Source organism: Acyrthosiphon pisum, chromosome A1 (genome assembly GCF_005508785.2).
Source record: "Acyrthosiphon pisum isolate AL4f chromosome A1, pea_aphid_22Mar2018_4r6ur, whole genome shotgun sequence".
Lineage (NCBI taxonomy): Eukaryota > Metazoa > Arthropoda > Insecta > Hemiptera > Aphididae > Acyrthosiphon > Acyrthosiphon pisum.
The window spans coordinates 153,574,093-153,597,199 of NC_042494.1; the positions used below are offsets into that span (position 1 = coordinate 153,574,093).

The window sequence follows — 23,107 nt, forward strand, 5'->3', positions numbered from 1 at the left end:
TTATGAACAAATTACAAAGGTATATGAAAGAAACAAATTATACCTAGTGGATAGTGGGTTTCTTAAAAAAGTTTGGTTAGATATAGACTTTGGAAGAACTCGGGAACGCTCCTCAATTTTTGGTGACTTTAGTCCCCCCTCAAAATTTTTCCCACTTTAACCACTGCGGTCTGCGAGTGACCCCGCTCGGTGACTCAGTACAACAAAAAAAATGCAATTTTCTTAACCCTGTGACCCACTTGGGGAGGTGTTGCATAGCAAATCGGGGGATGTTCAGTCAAAAATACTTTTAAAAGTTAATATATAATATATCAAGTCCCGGCGCATGCGCAATATGTACCCGGATGGTCGGGTCTCTTATCAATACCCGGATGGTCGGGTCCAGGGGGACGCTATTTAATAACCGTTGCAATACGAAGCAATCAGAAAGACAAAATACAGTGTTTCCAGTTTGAAAAAAAAAACATTACAATATATTATCGTGCTTTTATATTCATGATAACTGATAACAAAATTAAAAAAACAATAAAATATTCTTAGATCATATACAATGGATGGAGTCATAGCATATTACGCGTATAAAATGGGTTGAAGCCAACATAACTATAGGAACTATAGGACCTGTGACATCTGCGCTTGCGCGACTGTTTATCTTAACTGCGCGTCTGCAGCACTTTGCGCCAAACATTAATGATAAGAGACCAAGCGCATGCGCATATCACTGAGGTCCAACAGTTATGTTGGCTTCATAAATTGTTCGTATGACTCTATCTATTGTATATGATCTAAGAAAATATTATTTGAAGTTATGACAACAACAACATTGACAACGATTGTCGATCATTGTTTTTTAACGTGTCTTAGTGGTTTTATTTTGAAAATTTTTTCATTTTAAATAACGTGTTTATTTGTTTGCTTAATTTGGTCTTACCATAATGCCGAGTTGTTTTATTTGTTCACGTACGAGAAATGCTGAATCGAAGAAAGGAAACATTAGCTTTCATCGGTACGTCGGTTTTCATATATGCATCTCTTTAGCTCATAATTATATATTAATAATTCTCCAATATTTAATCCCTATTAATAACTAAGTATAATTCATTTTATTTTTAGAATTTCCAAAAAAGATGGTATTCGTGAGCAGTGGTTAGAATTTTTCAAAGAATGCGGTAAAGATATTTCAACAATGAAATTGACATCAGCTATTTGTTCTGAACATTTTAAACCTGATGATTTTATGAAGTATCTCAGGAACAAAACATTACATGAGAATGCTGTTCCCTCAATTGTTGTTAACCGTTTAAAATATGTAAGCTGAGTTTTTTAAAATTAAATTTGTCTTTTCCTATATTTAATAATTAAATTACATATTTTTAACTGTATTTTTATTCATACTAGGCTAAAAAAGCTGTTCCTGAAGTCTTGAAACAATTGACAAATCACAGTGTATGTATTTGTTAATATTATTTAATGCTTTATTAATTGCTACAGTTTTAAATATTAAATATAAGTTTTACCTAAATGTTCATTTTATTAAAAAAAGTTATTCATTTTTATTTTTAGATATATTAAGGATAAATTAAAAGTACGGTGAAATGCATGTGAAAGAGAAGTATAAATTGAAATTTTCACATTTTCCCTAATTCTAATAGGTTGAGTTTACAATAAAAGAATCACCTTGTATAATATGTTAATACATTAATATAATAATATTATGCAAATTATAACATAATTTTGTAATATTAATAAGTATAATTATTAATATGTGAACGTATTATATATTTAAGATTAGTTTTTTGAATTCAATTATTTTTTTTTTTTTACTATAATCTGTATTTTATTTTTTGTTACTTACTTTTATTTAAAATTAAATAAACGTTATTGCTTAATATATTTAATTTGTCTTTAATTTATTAATTATTATTATTATTTTAAAACAAAATAAATTGCAAATATTTTATAAGTGTTCCTACCAACCACATATTAATAAATAATGTTTTTCCTTCATGTGGTCATACTGGTTTTTGTCCTTTTAATTGCTTCACTTTTTGTACTGTGCAAGTATATGTTAGTAAGTTCATCTCTTTATATTATTACTCTATAGTCGGGTCTCTCAGAGACATACAGCCACGAACTAAGATAGTATCTTAGTTCGTGCACACAGCGTTTAATTTATAAGCTATAATAACCTTGCGGCAAGTCCTTGCCGTTTGAGTTTAATCCTGCGACCAGCGCTAGAGGTTCGACATCGACACTCGACGAGGCAGTTGCCGGCGTTGCGTATGTTAATGCATGGAAGATGGTATACGGGTGTGCGGCGTAAACACGTACAATAATATTGTGAATGGCGCATGCGCAAAACGCCAGCCAAGGCGGTCAAATATACTGCCTCGGGCCGCCGGGTACATTACTACATTAAAATATATAGCCGCTCTACTAGCTAGGTGGGGGGACAGCTCGCACAGTCCTTAATGGAATGACCCACCTCACCCCGCACCCGGCACCACAATATTAGAATACTGGAATTAATTCTGGAGATCAGGTGTCTTGATAAAGTAATTAATAATAATTAATATTGCGACGACGCGCGACGCTGGCACTATCGAGTATCGACCATCTCCTGTATAGCGCATGCTGCATACTGCTCAGAAATTTGCTGATCGATTACGATTATAGAGACTAGAGTGCACAGATAAATCAAGGCGCAAAATGATTTAATTATTGTACAAGTGTACAATTGTACCTATGCAAAATTGTATTAATATTTATTTGTTTAGTTAATATGTATAAATATAAAAATACCGGAATACAATTTTTATAGTTTTGTTTTAGTTCATGGAACATTACTCCCCCCCCCCCCCCCTGGGAGCACGCCAATGTACGGGGCGCTAGTGTTGTAATGCCTAGGGACGGAAAAATGGTAAGTCCGCCTCTGGTCGAGATAGTGATGTTCGACGTGAAATAAATATGTGAATTATAATATGGCGAATTTTCAGTAATATTACTTAGATTATAAAAATGATTTTGGCACCCCGTGGTCAATGGCGCCCGGTGCACACGCACCTCTCGCACCCCCCTAGGAACGGCCCTGGTGGTTCATAAACTTCACTAAAAAAAACGGATAAATAGATGAATTTATAAAATTAACATAATTAATAAATATTTTATTTTTTATTATTTATTATTGAAAATATGGGACTTAGGTATATATATTATATAGGTTAGGTTATAAAGGACGAAAATTGTCCTCATCGTTGCGTTTAGTCGAGTGTCTATTTTGGGATCTAATGATAGATCTCCTCCTTCAGGGGTTAAAATAAGGGGGAGACACAGGAGGATTTAAACCCCCTACCTCTGACGGCGGTTAAAAAGCGTCCCCTTTAACAAATTAGAATTTTAGACATTGTACATAAAATTATATATATAGAACGCTGAAAACTATATGGATACATTAGTCCCCTTTTGGATTTTTTTCCCACTTTAACCCCTGTCCTCCTCGTGGTACACCCTGGGCAACTTACATAACGGCTAAAGATCCATCAACTTGGCACCCGAACTATCCCCGGCCGCCAACACTGGCAACAACTACAACAATAATAATATCAAAAACAACATAATAAAATAATAATATAAATAAATGAATTAAGAAATCAGTACATTTAGGTATAATGCAAATGCATTATTTACATAAAAATCAGATTTTTTTACAAAAATATAAAATATTAGTATGATTATTAAATTTAAATTCACTTCCTCAATATAATTTTGATTAGTCAAATTGAATGTCTAAATAATATATATTATGTAAACTATGGCTAAATAACGTCTTAAGTTATAACTATACTATAGGAGATAATCGGAAAAAAAATCCCCAGACTACAATATTACTCACAACCACATGCAAATGGTTGAATAAATTTTTTTTGAACGTTAATTACAATTTTTTTTGTAGTGTCTATCATTAATATTATAATTACCACCTATATTTCATATAATATTGTTGCATACCTACTAAATATATTTATATGTTATTTTTTACTGTGAGTAGGTGACACAGAACAATCATAATATATAACATTTTAAGTTTTGAAAACGTAATATTTTATTTCGAGGATTTAATTTTTATTGAATTATACCAACATAATGGGTATTATTATAGTAATATAAAATTTCATTGTTAATTTTTCGAAAATTATTTATAGTTATTTATTTATATTATTATTATTATCTATATTTTGAATAATATTTTTGTATAGTATATTTTTAACTGTATTATTTGACGTATCGATCATTCGAAATATTTTTATATGCTATACCTATTTGTGAAGTTGTTAAGTTAGTTAATTTGAATTACACGTAATATATTATCGTAATTGAAAACAAAATATTATTTATAAATTATAATATATAATATTTTTTAACAATATAAATTATAATATAATATAATATAATATACGTATTTGTAATTAAATATTAATTATAGATACTAATTATTAACGTTTAAAAAATATTTGTTCAACCATTTGCATGTGGTTGTGAGTAATATTGTAGTCTGGGGATTTTTTTTCCTAGGGTCGGGGATTTTTTTTCCGGGATTCCTATAGGAAGCCAAAATATGTCCTATCTTATCTAATAATTTACAAGGACGAAAGGTCCGTTTACCTTAGGGCGGAGATGTTCAGATGTAAATATATTATGGTTTATAATAAAGGGCTATAATTTAAGCTTGGTGTGTTGACCAAAATTCTTACAATATATATACAGTTGAAAAAAAGTTATAGGCATTTAATGGACAGTGTATGAGCAGCGTAACTGAAGCAATAAAGATACAGTTAGTCTACAATAAATTTTAAGTAGGTATAAATAGTGACCAATAGTACGAAATATTACAATCCAACAATTAAATAAATTATTAGGTTGGACTTAGCTATTTCTATAGGTAGGTGTAAGTATATAGATTAAAGTACCTTACACAGTAACACTTATTGTCAATTGCACCTATATATAGTACATTAATGAATTAATTTTTACTCATATAATACTATACATTTAGTGCTTATTTGACTTAACATCGAACCTATATAAAGTATCAAACATGTTTTATACTTAAGTACGGAAAAGTGCGGTGAAAAAAAGTCCAATTGTCGATGTAATTAAAGCCCGGTAAAAAATCTAATATACACTAATTTTATAAAAACCTAATATACCAAAGGACGTTTTACTACTTTTTTAAATTATTACACGCACAAATTAACATTTTACGTTAATTTGCTTGTAAATTGCTACATATAATATATATAAGTACATAAATAAATATTATAATATACGTATTATTCCTATCGTATAATTGTATAACCTGCTGTGTAAAATTATATGAGTCGATGTTTTTACCTTCATAGAGTTCAAAATTAATTTGGCGAGGAATTCGACTATTTGAGTAGGTATGTCACCATATTCGTTTTTATTGCATCAACTTAATGTACTTGTCGGCCAATCAGGAAAGGGCACGAACGTGTTTCAACAATGTATTGTGTGTGCAGGGTAGGCAGCTGCTACCCATGCGATTCCTTTGGCATTGAAGATATTTTTTTTTCATCCCCATTTGTTGAAAATTCCAAGGCCGGCCATGGTAAAATCACTTTGGTAGGTTAGGTAGGTAGGTAGCATATATGTAGGACGAAGGAACAACATACATCGTTAATAATATAATAATATGAAGATCTTTACATGAATTCTAATGATTCTACATAGAATATAATATTATTCGTGATTATTGAAATTTTTTCTGTTCTGAAACCGATGAAACGTTATAAACGGCATAAACAGCAATATTACTTAAATTATTTTCGCCATCGGCCATTAAGACGTGCGTGTAAAATATAATTGTTGCTGGGAAATGTTGGTTGTATATTATAGTGTAGTAACTATAGTTACCATGTTCAATAACTTGAATTATACAAATTACAGTAGCATATCGATTATTAAATATTAATTATAATAAAAATTATAATGTAACAATTTAAAATATAATATCTTACATTCTTACGACTATATAATAGGGCCTAGATTTAAACGCAAAGTGTATTGATTCCAAGTATATAATACGTTTCATGTAATACTGTATAACAACTAACAGATGTACTTAAAAGGTAACTTAAAAGGAAACTTTTAATTTGCATTTTTTAGCATTCTCGGATCATTTTAGTGCGTATATTAATACATATTATATAATATGTATAAACTTGTATAATATATTAAATGTACAGTTATAAAAGGTGCATCATGGTGGTAGTAATAATTTGTATAGTAATATAGTAGTATAGTACTATAATATTATACATGTAGGTAATATATAGGTATATTTGAACTGTCTTGTTTAAATTTCAAAGTATAATTTATAAATACCTATATAATATATAATATAATATATAATATATGTATTTTGAAAATGGATTAGTTTTTAATCTAGAGTTTTTTTCACGATGTTTTTATTCTAAATAGAATATCATTTATACTATAGTACCTATATGCACAGTACTGCACATTATTGTTTGAGTTGACATATTATACATATGATTTTTGTATTTTGAATTTTCTATTAATATATATTTGAGGAGTATTGTAAAGAGAGTTAAAAAAACTTGGAAACGGATATTAGACTAATATTATGACTGATAAATTAGGTATATACTATGATAAAATTAATGAGCAGATTAAATAATATTTTACCCAAAAAAATATGTACAGCAGTATTATCTGTTATTGCTATATATATATAGGTTTAAAAATATACAAACATGACACTGTAATTAAAGGGTTTCTGAATTTTTTGATAACCTAGCTCTTGTATAAGACGTATACTTATATTATAACGTATTAACTTGTTACCAAAATATTATAACTTTAACACGTCAACATGTTATTGAGTGCAGTTGTCCAATTTTGGGCTAATAATAAAATATTTATAATTTATCAGCCCAAATTAATTGAAGCAGACCAAATTTTCGCCAGACCCAGGCGACGATCTCCCACTCGCCACCCAAGCCAAACGATTGAGGACTTCTATATTATGCAGCACAGTTTCCATGCGGCGATGCTTTGAACGATGGGTACAAAACTGGACAAGTTGAAGCAATACGAGACTACGTGGTCGCAGCGCCGGCGGCGCAGGAAGCTGCGGTATAGTCTCGAAGTGAGCCAACTGAGGTCACGAATGTACTTTTTTTCGTTTTTTTTTTTTAAACAAGTATGTATATTATGTTCTATTTTTTATATTATATATTTATGAATTACTGTGTAAGTTTATATAATATTAAAATTTACATTATTATCTATGAAAAAAAATTGTTCATTGTATTGTATTTTTATTGTAAAACGTTCAATCCACAAAGTTAAATTTTTTTTTATTTCGAGAAGTGTGAAAAAGTCGTTTTCATTTCATGAATCGACCACTTTTCATGAATTATCATAGGCGTGTCTACGGTGGCAGCCTAGGGTGCCTGGGCTGCCCCCTGCAATTTTAAAAGGTGCCGTCAACCGAGTTTTAAGTCAGAAGGGTTACAACATTTATTTATTTTTTAAAACTTAATTTTTTTGTGGGTATCGTTATAATAATCATTTACTTACAAATATTGATTTCCTGACTTCCGAAATCAGGAAAACCTACTATAAAGACTTCAGACAGACGACGACGGTACGGTACGCATCTAAGTATTATTGATATTATTGTTGCATTATTTTTGATTTGTAGCTAGGCGGTGTAATCCAAGGCTGTAGATAAATAATATTTCTGAAGTTACTATAGATTATTATAGACTTTTTTTAATTCTATAAATATTGAATTGTGGAAGGGGGAGGCTTAAAAAAATTCGGCTTTGGGTGTATAGGGATTTTTTCAGTTCACTTATAAGGTAGCGTCGGTTATTAGCTAGGCTGCCCCTGCCGATGAAGTCTGATCACGCCTATGGATTCATGATAGATTTCACGAAATGGCAGTGGCTACAACATATAGATCAGAGGTATTCAAACTGTACGTCGCGGCTCTCAGGGGCGTCGCGAGAGTTATCGAAGGGAGCCACGTCATATAATTGAAAACCAATAAATATTTTAAAATATTTTTACGAAAAACGTTTTTTATTATCATTGAGGCACACCGGTTGGGAAACGTTGGATTGTCTACAGTCTACACTCTACTATAATCATTCACTAAGTATAGCTTTAATTGATCGCGTAAGTCGCAATAGCGACAGCGATACCATCAACTGCCATCGTTAAATCATCAATGCGTATGTCGTGTTTGGCAGTATTAGGCTGGGAACACACGGGCCTTATTTTACCGCGCGACATTTTTACCGCGTAAACAAAACTTACCGCGCGTTTTAATTCATAACAACACACAAGCGTTTATTTACGGCACGTTTTAACGATATTCACGATAAACTATTTCATGTAACATACATAAACTATTTAGTATGTGTCCATGTTTCAACTAGACAACACCATCATGGCAGATGAAAATATTATTTTGTTTTTGGGTTACCAACTTTTTATTAAAAATAAAAAAAAAAATTAATAGAAAGATGTGGGTACATCCTTTAAATAGTACACGTCCTTCTGAAGGTGCGTTTAATTTACTTTTTGAAAATATCAGAAAAGATCCAGTGAAGTTTTTTAACTATTTCCGGATGAGCGTATCGGCATTTGATGAACTATTAACAATGTATCTAGGAACACGACTTTTAGGAATCGATACTAACATGAGAAAAAGTATTACTCCAGCTGAAAAGTTAGCAGTAACATTAAGGTAAGCATCATATAATAAAAATCAGGAAATTAATTTATTTATTTTTAATTATTGTTAATAATAGATATTTTATCTTAGCTATAGATACTGAAACCAAAAAACAAACTTTTTTAATTTAAAAAAAAATATATGAAATATATATATATAGTTTACTCACTTACAGCATTTTTTTTTTTAATTTATTGTAAAATATTATAATAATTAAATAAATGTAGAATTGTTTAATGTATATTCATTTAAATTTGGCTCATATTGATTCAACGGAACTTGAGGTGGCAATGTCGAGATTGAACTGCTATTCGACATCATCTGTGACATAGCAGGCGAAGTAGTTCTTTGGGTTGTACCATGATGAAAACGATAATAATTTGGAAATTGTTCATACTGCGACTGTTGAAATTGATCTGTAGGATACATTGTGCCATAATAATAATAATTTAGAAAATGTAATTGGACGTTGAAAAAAGTAATCATTCGAAATACTGTAGTTATAATATTTGTAAAAAGTATTCAAAATACTGCAAATACTTAAATACTTTGAAAAAAAAGTAATATATAAAAAATATTCTGAATACTACCCAAGTCTGTTAATTATATTATTAATAGAGTATATTACATACCTATCAATTTTTGGTCCTTAATTTCAAGTTTTTCAAATCCTGGATTTGTCAATCCAAACACTTCCCTCCAAGCTTTTCTTTTTTTATTGCGGTCTGAAAACTTATCCAACGTCTTGTCCCATAAAATTGGTCTACTTTCAACAAGCGAAATTAAAAGTTCTATGTCGAGTTCTGTGTCTAACTGACTATTATTTTGTTCTACATCAATTTCAGATGTCAAATTTGAGATGTCGATTTCAGACTCTTCCTCTGACGACATGTTGACTGTCTGTTGATACTTGATAATGACGAAATTTAAATTAAAATAATAATTGGTCGCGCGTTTTATTACCGCGTGTGTGTTCTCCGCCAATCATTGTTATGCATTTCGACTGGAATTTCTTATCGTGCGTTATTTTTAGCGCGCGGTAAAGTCATGGTGCACGCGTTGTTTTCGAAATATCGCGCGATATTTTTACGGCGCGACACTCGTGTGTTGTGCTCTATTCATTTAAATGTATTTTAACAAAACGCGCCGTAAAATTACGGCGCGGTAAAAATGTCGCGCAGTAAAATAACGCCCGTGTGTTCCCAGCCTAAGTGGTAAACTCAATAGTATTAAATTATTGAATATTGATAAACATTAAGATAAATGTACAGGTAAAAACTCTACCTGCTACTATCTCGTTAATGTTGACCGACGCTATATCCGACAACAACAACTATCATCGCTGACAGAAAAAGTTCAGTGACCTTTATTCGCTTCAGCCTTCTGCTATATGTCTTTATACAATATGGGTGTCATGATAACGACGATATTTTGGTATTCTATATAGTCAGAAACATCAAATATTTATGAGCCATGATAATATCAAATATAAGAAGTATTATAGCCTATATATAGGTAAGCAGGGACTAAAATTGTGTGTATCTAGTAGAGAGAAACAATTTTATTCAAAGTGAACTGTCCGTCTTCCGAGGTGCCTATATGACACAGTGTAAAAATCAAACATACTTGTTACAATGGAATGAATCAAAATAGTATATAAATGAGATTAATAAATTTAAAAAACGTAAAACATACAATAAAATATGGAGTGTTAATAGAATATAAATTGAAAATCATTATTTAACTTACTACCTACCGTATATTAGTACCTAGTAGAAATTGACTCTATCACCGCTCAAAAACTTTTTTAAATCGAATATTGTATCAACGTAAAAGTTTATGTCACTTTCGTTTTGCCATAGGAATTAGGAGATATTACGAAAGTTTCAATAATTGTTTGTAATAGTCTAATCCCTAATTGATAATGCATATAATATATTTAAACTATATACGTACCTATAAAAATTTAGTAAATCGATGATAAATTCGTTTCCTATGATACATACAAAAATAGGTAACGGAAGGAAAAACACTTCGTTTGCAAATCGTAGAATTATTATTTGTCAAACGATGATAATAATTTGGAACGTTATAAAATATTATGGTTTTTTTTACTTAATATCTAATTTTTTGAGTTTTGCTTCCATTAATAAAACAGTTTATATACAATGGTCAATGGTAATAAGGAATGAAGTAATATGTAAGTCTTTACAGCAATCGCAAGTAGACGTAGGTAACACGAAACTTGTGTAGTTGACATCGAATGAAGAATACATTTATTTTAGATTTATAAAATGCCATGTCTATATTTTTAAGATATGTCAACAGCCAACAGGTATGGTTCTTAATAATTTTGATATTAAGATAAAATGTGTGAAGCTCAATTATGGTTTTTTATACCTATATTAGGGCTGGATTTATATGATGACATTTATAAACCACAAATGTATTTAAATTAAACCATTTTAACAAATTTTATTCTACGTCACAGGTTTTAGTGACGTAGAATAAATAAAAACCGTTTTTGGACACGTAACTGGATTTTTTTAACTCGTTATGACTTAAAATTATTAGGTACCTATAGGTTAGTACTTCACGACATGGTCAATAACCGATATAATTACTAACCTATATTGATGACATGATGACAGTGGATTAATAAACAATACTCTCACAGTATTATAAATATTATCAAAATTTGAAAATTATAAATTATCTCAAATAATCATATCATAATATCTACCACGCAACACGCAATAATGAAAATGTCCAAACGTTATTATGTTATTTTCTGACTTCCTGTTTACTCAACGAGAAGATCGTTACTTGCGTTACCACCGTCCACCATAATATCCATCAACAATAGGTACTTACCAGTTACCTACTCAAAGATATAAATGTGCAATATACACAATAGTGTATATATAGTATATATTAGTATTATTGAACGCATTGTTAAGCAAACTTGCATGATTATTTTCATATGTCATAAGCTCAAGAATATTATTATAACATATGCGCTTAAAAACGATAAAATATTATTTTTAATTCTATTATTTAAAAATAAGAGAGAGAAACAACTAAATTTAAAGTGAACTGCCCGACTGTCGGGTTGCCTATAAGGTGTCATAGTGTAATTGTTTAAATAAACTTTAAATATCAGCACTAAATATATATTTTACGAATTTATTGTACCTATAGAATGGTTCAATATAGGTATAGGTACAAGAGCTTGGTAAACATCATTTTTATTTTATTTTTTTTGATTTCTTAACAAAATATTCGTTAGTATTTTAGTAATGTGTATACAATCTTTAAATATTATGTAAATTAATCTAAAATTGATGAGACGTGCCATATTAATTTTGCACTCTAGTGTATGTAGATATTGTAGATAAATATTATATTATGATTTATGAAACAACTTTGTGTCAAATTAGATTTTAAAAGCAGCTTCCTAAGAAATATGCACGAGCCATAGTAATAAGCCATGGTCATAGTAATAATTTTATCAAGCACAATAAACAAGTTATATACAATAATATGTTAAGTATACGTCATTGGAAGCAGTCTATTATAACTACGGACGCGGACGGCCAGGAGGGGTAATAAATAATAAGATATGTATTATCTATTGCCTATTGGACAAAGGTTGTTCTTTTTGGTAGAAAATAAAAATGGTTATTCGGCCATAGATTTAAATTTTGTTTGCTAAGGTACACTCAACCGTCAATCGGCAGCTTATGAAACATAAAAACAACAAAACATGTTGCAACCACCTGCGGACTCGAACGCGCGCCGTGTTTGCCGTGCGCCATCGGAAGTTTTATAACGACACTCGCGCATAACGCGCATGATACACGTCACTGACCGCCGTGTTATTCGATATTCAAAAAATCAAAAACCGTTATAATTTAGGCTTAAAAGATTTTGTAAGCTATAGGCTGCAGCACGAACTATGGTCGTTCGGCAGGTATTCATCATCTAATCGTACCAACCATACCAACTAAATTTGAGTGCATTTTTTCATATTATACGGCGTCGGGCGTAGTCGCCGTAAACACATTTGAATTCCGAAAAAAACAAAAAATAATCTCTTTTTTTCAAAAAACGCATTCGGATTTAAATACAAGTCTAGACGATTGTAAAATTGTCGACATTCAATAGTACCTACCTATATATGCGTGTAGCATGTCTTAGTAAAGTTTTGTCTATATACCTATATGCACCGAAATATTATCGTGTTTCGAAAGTACCTAATTCATATTTTGGAACATTTGGATCGTTGGATGTGATTCTTACGGGAAGCCGTGGGTGGTTGTCTACGACGTATCCAACACGTGTTCACTAAAACCAAATCACACGAAATTTAAAATATATTCCAACCACCAAGTTCGCCTGATAAAATTCCACTCGGCGGGGGTCGTAAAAGTTAAATTGTTTTTATTATTATTACAAATTGGCGTAGGAAAAATGTTATTCCAAAAATGATTTTAGTGTGAAAAGCGTACCGTAATAATTTCAACAGAGCTATTTAAATTATTATTACGAATTTTTACGAAAGCATCGTTTTGCGCGGGGAAGAAAGTTTAAAAAACTGCCCGGCGACGTGTGCGGCTAACAAAATATTATTATATTGTAACCATAATAACAACAACAACAATATTGTTTCGGTACGGCAAACGCGGCCGTCATCGATTGTCGTGAGCGACGGATATATTATAATTATTATACTTCCGTCTGTGTTTTTTCGGCGTACGTTCGCGCACTATTATTGCGGGACCGTCCGTAAGCGCGGCTACTATGTCCGCCTACTCCGGTGAAACAATAAACACAACATTCGCTGACAACGATTATCATTTATCGTATTTTTCAATAAATAATATCATAACAATATACCTAATATCGTGACGACTGACGATTGACGACGACGAAAACGACGTTGTTACTATATTGTCATACTATATCACGGTATTTGTTGTCATCGACACGTCGGTCGCCGCGACATCTTTTATCTATGGATGACCGTCGTCCGCCAGACCGTGCGTTAAAAATTATAAAATTAAAAAAAATAATGATGATAATAGTATTATTATTATTATCATCATCATCATCATCCGGCCGTCGACCGACGACGCCACTATAGTCGATTAGGTTGGCGCGCGTGTGTGCGGTGTTACCCGCGTTCGCATGTGGCGCAATTTAATCTATTCCGTGGCAATACTTGCCGTCCGTTGTTGTTTTCAAATGTATCGTTGTTGTGCGCGCGCGCGGGCTAACGCGCGGGCCACAACGTTTTTGCCGCGAAAAGGACGCGGCGTCCGAATAACGGCCGCCGAGGCCATAACGTTGGCTGCACTGGCGGCAACGATAACGTTCGTGCGCGCGGGACAACGGGTGGGGGACTGTTGGCTGAGCGTCCCCCTCTTCCCCGTCAAACCACAACAACACGGACACGCCGCAGCCGCCATTATTTTCGACTACCATCGCCCGCCGATGTCATATCGCTAGTATCCTCTCTGCGTGCCTGATTATTTGAAAATTTTTTCTCCTGCCGACCAGCCGTCCATCTCCGAAAATTGAAAATGACGGGCGATTGGAATTACGAATTGAACGATTTAGTTTGGTGAGTATCTGGCAGCTGCCACACGACTTGCGGACGATGTTTCGTAAAATTTGCGAAAATAAATGAAAAAGAGCGCGATTTACTGCTACGGCGTCGATAATGACCGTTGTCCGTTTTTCTGTTCACAGGGCCAAGATGAAGGGTTTCCCGCCATGGCCAGGACGCGTGAGTATTTTTTCCGTCTCTGTAAATAATAATATCTAGTATTTAGTAATATTATGTTTTTTTATTATGTGTGTTGCACACTCAAATCATTATTGTTATCATTGTTATACGCTCGTCGATTTATATGTTTTGGTGCGTCGGGCGCATATTATATATTTTAAGAAATCATAACTGACTGTCCAATGTCAACACTCACATTGACAAATACACTTTGTTTATATTGTAGTTTTATTTTTTGTATACTGCCGGCCGTACGGACCCCTGCTGATCAATTTTGCTATGCATCGGCTGTGATTGATTTGACTCGAATATAGTCCCCTGACGTGTTTATACCATATATCAACCATATTTATTCTACGCACATGCTGTGTTGTACGTGTTGTAATTTAAATATGTTATTCTTATTGTCGGGTCGGACTGAGAAAAATGCGGCCCAGTATTCTAACATAATATTACCAACCTAATGGTAAACATTAATTAATGTTTTCAATTGTTTAGTTTCTTCCCGAACAATGTACACACAAGCACTCCCTGGCCAGTAAAGGGTCTATTCCGCACATGCCAATGTTTGACAATGTTATGTAGTTATAATTTTTTACTGTTGTGCGGCTTTCTCCTGTTCAAGTGTGTGATGACATTGAGCACGTTCAGTTTTTGATCTTATAGTTATTCTGTTTTATTTATACATTTGCAGTGATATTAAACAAACATTTTGTTAATTTTAGGTGAGCGAGCCGACTGTACAACTCATGAAGAAACCAAAAAAGAATTGCAAATGTATTTTCTTCTTTGGAACTAATAATTAGTAAGTTAAAATTGTATATTATATTTATTATTAGTTATAATTACCTAACTGTTTGATAATATTTCTAATTGAATATTTAAGTGCTAACCCATTTTGTGGTGAATTGTATTAATTACAAAGAGAAGTACCTGCATTCAATTATAAACAACTTATTTGACAATTTTTTTTGTGTAGTGCCTGGATTGAAGTCGGATGTTTAAAACCATACTTTCAGTTTAAAGACACATTGACTTATAGTTGTAAGACTACACATTTCCGAGATGCTGTTAAGGCAATTGAAGAGCATATTGAAGAAAATGGCACCGAACAAGTGAGTATTTATGTTTATATTTATTTTATTGTTATTATTGTTATTCTAATTAATATTGTGTACTTATTTAGAGAGTAAATAATGGATTATCTGAGGCTGATTCAAGATTTGAAAATTTAGTTAAAAACGAAACTCCAGCCCTTCAACCAGAGAGATCTGTAAATGTAAGTATAAAAAAACAATTTATATAATTGTTTACTATTATCCATAAAAACAAATAGCTATACTCTGTCCAGCGAGAGAACTTGCCGATTCTGCGCATCCCCCGCGTCACCTTGCTATCAATACCACCGGTTTCATCATTGCAGGGTGTTGCGTGGAGGAACCAGTTTTGGTCGGCACGCGTCACATTCTCTCGCTGGACTGACTATACAATCATTCAAATATTAAATTGTATATGACCAACTGTTATTATTAGAACACTTATGCCAATGCCTTAAAAAACCTATAAAAATGCCCTAACAATATAAAATATGACCTAAATAAAAATTTATAACATTTTTAAAGTTAATAAAATTAAAAATTACAATTTATAAACATACGAGATTTAAATTTCAAAACTTGTAATCTAGAAAACAATTAAGAATTGTACTAAAGTCATTTTTGTAATATTTATGTAAAATTAAATTAAGTTAAATAGTAATTTTCATACCCATACATTTTGATAAATATAATAATAAAATGATGACAAACAATTAACTAGCAATGTTTCTCTCAAAGGTTATAAAAAAGTAAAAATACAAAATATAAATTAGTTATTTAGATATGTAAGTAATTGAAACACATCCTGTCGATAGTTCCTGTCAATAATCAGGACTAAGTTCTATACATTTGTGTAGCAATATTGCTCATTTACATTGAGTGCTCTGTATCATAAAAATTTGTTTCAATTGTATGGAATTTAATATATATTATGAAATTTTATTTGACATAATACATATAATTAATATAATAATCATTATCAATTTTTTTTTAAGTTGTGAATATTTATCATAAATATAAATATCTTAATACATTTTTTAATGATCCCGCCTTTATTTCTTACCATTTCTAACATACTATACATATTATGAACTATATTTTTAATTGGTTCTATTCAAAATATAATTAATAAAATACAATAGTTAATCTCTTGGATAACTTAATTGTAAATAATGTTAGTAAAACAAAAACATTTAATTTTTGTAAATTATTGTTGATTTGGAACTCAAATAAAAACAATTATATACAAAGGATGATCTAAAAAAAATTATGTACCTATTTATACAATTTTTAAATAAAAAGATTTAAACATTTTTCTTGATAAATTAAAAAATGAATAGATATAATTTTTTTCATATAAATGTATGAGTTGCGTAATTATTAAAGATTTTTACTACATTTATGTATTTCCAATTTCATTTCTTAAACTTAATATTATTTCGATCAATCACAATTAAATTTCTGCTAGTTAGTTTATTAATTATAAGTATTTATAGTTTAGATTAGCCGAAGTAGTGGACTAACATTTTTTGGTATACCACTTGCCTCTGCAAGTCTAAACTATAAGTACTTTCAATTCATGAGCTACTTATCTAAAATTTGTCACAAATAACTATTGAAATACTCCAAAAAATATTTTGTTTTGGAATAAGGTAATAAAAATGCATATTATCATTAACAAACAAACAAAAATGTTTTTGAATAACTGAAAACTAAGTAAAAAATATTTCTCATGATAAATGATTCATCCTGTATTTTATTACATTTCATAACTTGCTTATAATACCACACATATTCATTATTAGATTTTGATTGATGTAACAGAGTTAGAGAATGTGAGCGCATCATTTGTTTCTCTGATCCATGCGTAACATAGTAAATTTGCTTTCAGCAGATTTTACTTGGTGTCGTTAGATTTAGTATTAGAGTGAATTGACCTATTATCAAATTTAAAAGTAAAATCATAACCGTGTTCAATTTTTGGTTTTTTATGATATTTTAATTTTTAAGCAAGTTATGAATATTCTGTATTAAAATTGAAAAATTATCATAACTTAATTAAAAACAAGTAAAGAACATAGGTTATTTTTTCATACCCTCTAATTTTGATAGTAGTTCAATTCACTATAATATTAAATCTAACATTTGTGTTTTTAACATAATAGTGAGTGTGTGTCCTCTTAACAGAAAAAATAATCATTATTATAATCTTAATTCTATAAACTTCTACTATAACTTTAAAGGAGCACACAACACAAAAAAAATTCTATTTTAATTATTTTTAAATGTTAAATTATTGTAGCTATGGCAATATGAAATGATTTGGTGAAAATCCGGTATAAAAAAAATTATTATTTTAAGATATATTAAGAAATGTAAAATAGCCTCGTGACATCATCGGCCCCTACTCTTCGTAATTGCCCATCTTATACGTGTAAAAGTTCCTTGCTTCTCACAACGATTTATCCACCTAAACATTTTATTTTTGAAATTTAATTTATTTATAAATGTGTGGTTATATGTATTTAAGACGACGCAAGAATCGGAATTTCAATATGACGTTTAGTTTTTTAAATATTAAAAATCTTATAAGAGACATTTTGGTTAAACGGCACGTCATGGCGGTCGGCAGACCCGTTATACGAACGCCGAGCGCCGCTTAAAAATTAAATGTTTGGGTTGGTAAATCGTTGTGAGAAGCGAGGGATTTTTACACATATAAGATAGGCAATTACGATGAGTAGGGCCCAATGACGTCACTCGTCTTTTTTCAATTACTTATAACTTATTGAATAATGTGAGTAGACACGTAAAACTTATACCATTATCCTTAGTATTGAACATTCTTTCAAATAAAAAAAAACTTATTTTTTGTGTTGTGTGCTCCTTTAATACTTATAAGAATTAAATATTATTTATTCTATTTTGAAGGCTATCTTATCGTATGTGCTCTACCACAAATTGTGATATACTAGCGGTTATGAGATTCTTGTTATGTATGCGTTCTACCACTCGATTAAAATTATAGTATTTGATGCACACACACTCAAACGATAAAAAGTTTGTGGAGGATTCTGAAGCTAAAAATAAAAAAAAAAATATGTTTGGTATACAGCTAAATATACATATTATGCTTCCAAAGTATAATATTTTATAATAATATAATTTTATATTTATTTAAATATATAATAAACAACTATTATGTTGTAGAACTCATACGACAAGAAAGCCTATTTCATAGTATATCTATCTTTAAAAAAAAACCTAATTTCTTAATATCAGTCAGTCTAATATAAAATAAATAAGTAAAGACTACATGTTTTAAATTACAATACTAAAGTGTGGGAAATTTGTAAATCTTAAATTCATTGATTCATTCAATAATGTTTCAAAAGTAAAATAATAATTTATTTTCATTCAATATGAATATCATTATTAAAATTATTTTAGATACTTAAATGGGTGTGAATCAACCTAAAAAAATATTGATTAGACAATTTCTATATATATCTTAGTCATTTTTTGGGGGGGAATAAGTATTAAGAGGACATCAACATTTGTTGTCTCCGTCTAATAAGCGCGTAACCTAGAAAATTGTACTCTCAGCAGCTGAACACGTGTACCTCCATTAGCTTGAAAATTAGAGCGAATTAACTTCTTATACAATTTAAATGTAAGATTATCTTGGCAATCTTATCGACTTTTTATTATATTTCGTTTTTGATGCGAGTTATGAATATTTTAAAATTGCGAATTGTTTGTACATCTTAAAATACTTGAATTTGAGTGAAATTTCTAAGTTATTCTAGTCTAAACACAAAATATACTGATGTGTGACTGCTAGTATGTACTTTACAGATTTCCAAGTATTTTAGCCGTAGTTTATCTTAAGGACGTTGGATGCGGCGTTTTGCTATCTTTGTCTAACACACGTGGAACATAGGAATAACGACCTAAGCGACTGGCAGAAATTAAGGTACTTCTAGTTGTTCGATTTAAAAAAAATGTAATGATGTTTGAATTGGTATACAAGTTTACTTTGCTTCGGTCAGTGCATAATTTTTACTATATTTAATATTAAAAATTTAAAATATTTATTCCCATTAAAATATTGCTACAATTGAAAAAGTACTTCGACCGATGCAAAGTAAACTTGTATACCAACTGAAACATCTTTTCAATTTTTGAATTGAACAACTAGAAGTACCTTAATTTTTGTCATTCGCTTAAGTCGTTATTCTTACGTTCAACGTGTGTTAGACAAAGATAGGAAATCATCGCATCCAACGCCCCTAAAGTGTGCAGGGAACACATGTCGCGCACACTAATGATCAGTCACTATACACAGTCACACATCACCCATGCTGGATATAGAATTTGGCCTAAATCCGACCCCTAAAAAATGGTTTGCTTTCAACAGTCTTAAGGTTAATTGGAGATTACAAGTTTTTATATGACATATAAGTGACTGCAGCCAATTACCGCTACATATCACACACCTTTCAAAGGATTTAAATATAATTTAAAACAGATACCAATATATATTTTTACTCTCCATTATATCCTAAAGAAGCTTTAGTTCTATGTGATCTAAATTTTAGTAAAATACATTGCAATTTTGTCATGTTGAACAAAACTTAAGTTATCAATTTATTTTCAGTCAAACATACGCAATGCATCAACACCACTACCTGAAAAAGCTAAGAAAAGGCATTCCAAACCAGTTGAATCTACCTCTAATGGGCCTAAGAAAGAAAAACCTAAAAAACCCCGTTTAAATAATAGAGCTGGTGGATCTGAAGATAATAATACAGATATACTTACAAATCTTGGGTTAATGAACAATCATACAAGTCCGCTTCGGAGGAATAATACTCTATTAGACAGACCTGAAGTAACCACTCCGGTAAATATAAAAATAACTGTCTATTTGTTTGTTGTTCGGCTTATAAAGGTTTAAAATGATTTCAGGAACTCCCCCCATTAGATATAACAACAATATCCAAGGCTTTATTGGCAAAGAATATTACACCATCTCCTTTGAAATTTGGATTCCTTGGTTTGGGAAATATGGGATCAGGAATTGTCAAAAACCTATTAAATTCTGGGCATCATGTGATCATTTGGAATAGAAGTCCAGACAAGGTAAGAAATATATTTAACTGTCAATGATTAGACAAACTAATATTACCTGAATAGTGTATGGAAAATGCGATAATAAACACCCAGAGAATATTTCATGTATCTATGGTCATTTGTTTTAATGTTACACTAAAAACCAACATCCATTTTGTCAAGAACTGATTTTGCTTCTTTTGTATTTTTTGGGAATTTCAAATTTAGAAACCTCCCGAATGCACTAATTATCTCATAAAAACAAGATACTGTTGAAGAAAATCGAACCAGTATTATAGCCCTAAACGGTGATGACAAAATAATAAAATAAAATAAACATTATTGTAAATTCAATACAATCATCAGAATCACACAGAATCTAAAATTTCCCACTAGTTTTCAAAAGCGCCGTGAAAAACAAAATAAAAATTAAGAAAACTAGAATTTTTATGAAAAGTCAATTTAGGGTTTTTGGGATAACTCTAAAACTAAGACCGTAGATACAAATGTTGATTGAATGTTTATACATTCAAAATATTTGTTTTGAGGTGTCTACGACATTTTCAGTTTCCAATTTTTTTTCTATAAATATCAATAATATCGTATTTGATTGTTCAAAAAGCTTGAAAATGTGATTTAAGTCTCCTAATATATTGTTACTAAGGCAGAACAATTAACATAATTCATTTTCAGAATATTTTTTATAAGCATTTAAAGTTCAAATCTTGAAAAAATTTATCAAATTTAAAAATGATTTTGTCGTTAAAATTTTTTAAAATGATAGAAAATTTAAAACAAGGTTGTGCATAAATTGGTAAATAAATTACTTTATTCACAATAATATCATCAACCAGGTGTATTGATAAGGTGTCGTCACTCTGGGCCCCTATACGTATACATTCTTGATTGAAAATATTACCACAGTTCTACAGTTCAGAGCGCACTTCCTGTCCGATGAAGGCCTGTGTATTCATACTGTTAAATGCAAAATGTCTTAAAAATTAAGAATTAAAATGCTATTTTTTTTTAAATTGAAATTAGTATTTACAAAAACATTGAATAATAAAAAGTTTTTTTTTTTTATTCGAGTTGGCATAGTAAATTGGTGCCAGTAATACATAACATTTGCATTTTAATCATTTGCAATAGTAATACAATACATTTGCATTTTAATAATTTGCAATATTTTTTTATTGAGTAGACATCAATTATAAAATATGATGTATAATTAAGTCACTTCTTTGGATATTTGCATCCTTCTTAAAATCTTTAAATTAAATTCAAACTATTATGGTTCTGCTCCTAATTTTAACAGTAGTCTGGTAGAGTGGAGTATTATTTACTATTTATCATAAAAACTCTAAAAACATGTTTAAAATATTTTGCATATTTTATTATATCTCATGAAGTGCTATTACTGAATTAGCTTCTTCACCAAGCCAACCATGACCAATAACCTATAATTATATCCCTCCATTGTGCTTATTGTAATTTTTTATATACAGATTGTACAAATAAAAACAAATTTGACAAAAAAAAAAGAAAAATATTTTATTATATGATTAGGTATATTATTTATATTATAATATTATTCAATAATAGTTATCTTCTAAGCTTCAAACTAATTTTGAAAAATTATTTAGTTTTTTTAGTGTTTTCTTGTTTTTAGCAACTTGCTAATTTTAGATTCTGAGTGGAACGATGAATGTATTGATTTTACAATGATGTGTGTTTTTTTTTTTTATTTTTTTTTAAATTTTTTTGTGTGTACACGATAAGTATGATTGGAAAGTGAATATCGTTGGTGCATTGGGGAGGTCAAAATTTAAACTTCCCAGTAGTTTTCAAAAGCGCCGGGAAAAACAAAAGAAAAATTAAGGAAAAACGGGAATTTTTACGCAAAATCGATTTTTCACAAAATTGAATTTGGTTTTTGGTGTAACTTTAAAAAAAATGACCGTAGATACATGAAATTTTGACTGAATGTTAATCTTAGCATTTTCTATACACCATAACATTTTCAAAATATTTTGATTTATTTTGAGCTCTTTACGAACATTATCATTTTTCATTTTTTTTTAGTTTTTTTTCTAAAAATATCAATAAAATTTTATTTGTTGGATAAAAAAACTTGAAAATTTAATAGAAGGCTCCTTGTATATTGTTTCAAAGGCAGATGAAAAATATTAAAAATCGTTAGTCACAGTTTTTTTTTTATAAGCATTTAAAGTTCAAAAATGACAAAATATGGAAAATCATGAAAATTTGCAAATTATTTCGAGTTAGAAATTCATAAAAAATTTTTCTTTTTAA

General features: G+C 30.3%; 2 protein-coding genes across 3 annotated transcripts in view; both read left to right on the forward strand.

The window, feature by feature from the left end:
- Positions 1-736: 736 nt before the first annotated feature.
- On the forward strand, positions 737-1,675 carry LOC107883024 (THAP domain-containing protein 1-like). The gene is made up of 4 exons (XM_016802321.2): positions 737-1,006; positions 1,114-1,309; positions 1,399-1,446; positions 1,564-1,675. The coding sequence occupies exons 1-4, from the start codon at positions 936-938 to the stop codon at positions 1,570-1,572; spliced, it is 324 nt and encodes a 107-aa protein (XP_016657810.1). The 5' UTR covers positions 737-935; the 3' UTR covers positions 1,573-1,675.
- Positions 1,676-14,231: 12,556 nt separating this feature from the next.
- Positions 14,232-23,107, forward strand: part of LOC100162738 (putative oxidoreductase GLYR1 homolog) — a 22,072-nt gene continuing 13,196 nt past the window's right edge. The window contains exons 1-7 of one of the 2 annotated variants that reach the window (XM_016802323.1): positions 14,232-14,417; positions 14,546-14,582; positions 15,308-15,387; positions 15,562-15,697; positions 15,769-15,861; positions 20,340-20,585; positions 20,651-20,824. In XM_016802323.1, coding sequence (XP_016657812.1) covers positions 14,377-14,417; positions 14,546-14,582; positions 15,308-15,387; positions 15,562-15,697; positions 15,769-15,861; positions 20,340-20,585; positions 20,651-20,824 — 807 coding nt within the window. In that variant the 5' untranslated portion in view covers positions 14,232-14,376. The remainder of the gene's footprint in view (positions 14,418-14,545; positions 14,583-15,307; positions 15,388-15,561; positions 15,698-15,768; positions 15,862-20,339; positions 20,586-20,650; positions 20,825-23,107) is intronic. The other variant, XM_008182226.2, reaches the window with a different exon arrangement.

Coding starts and splice junctions, on each gene's coding strand:
- LOC107883024 (XM_016802321.2), top strand. CDS start 936: ATGCCGAGTTGTTTTATTTGTTCACGTACGAGAAATGCTGAATCGAAG. Junction 1,007..1,113: donor GGAAACATTAGCTTTCATCG/GTACGTCGGTTT, acceptor TTTTATTTTTAG/AATTTCCAAAAAAGATGGTA. Junction 1,310..1,398: donor TTGTTAACCGTTTAAAATAT/GTAAGCTGAGTT, acceptor TATTCATACTAG/GCTAAAAAAGCTGTTCCTGA.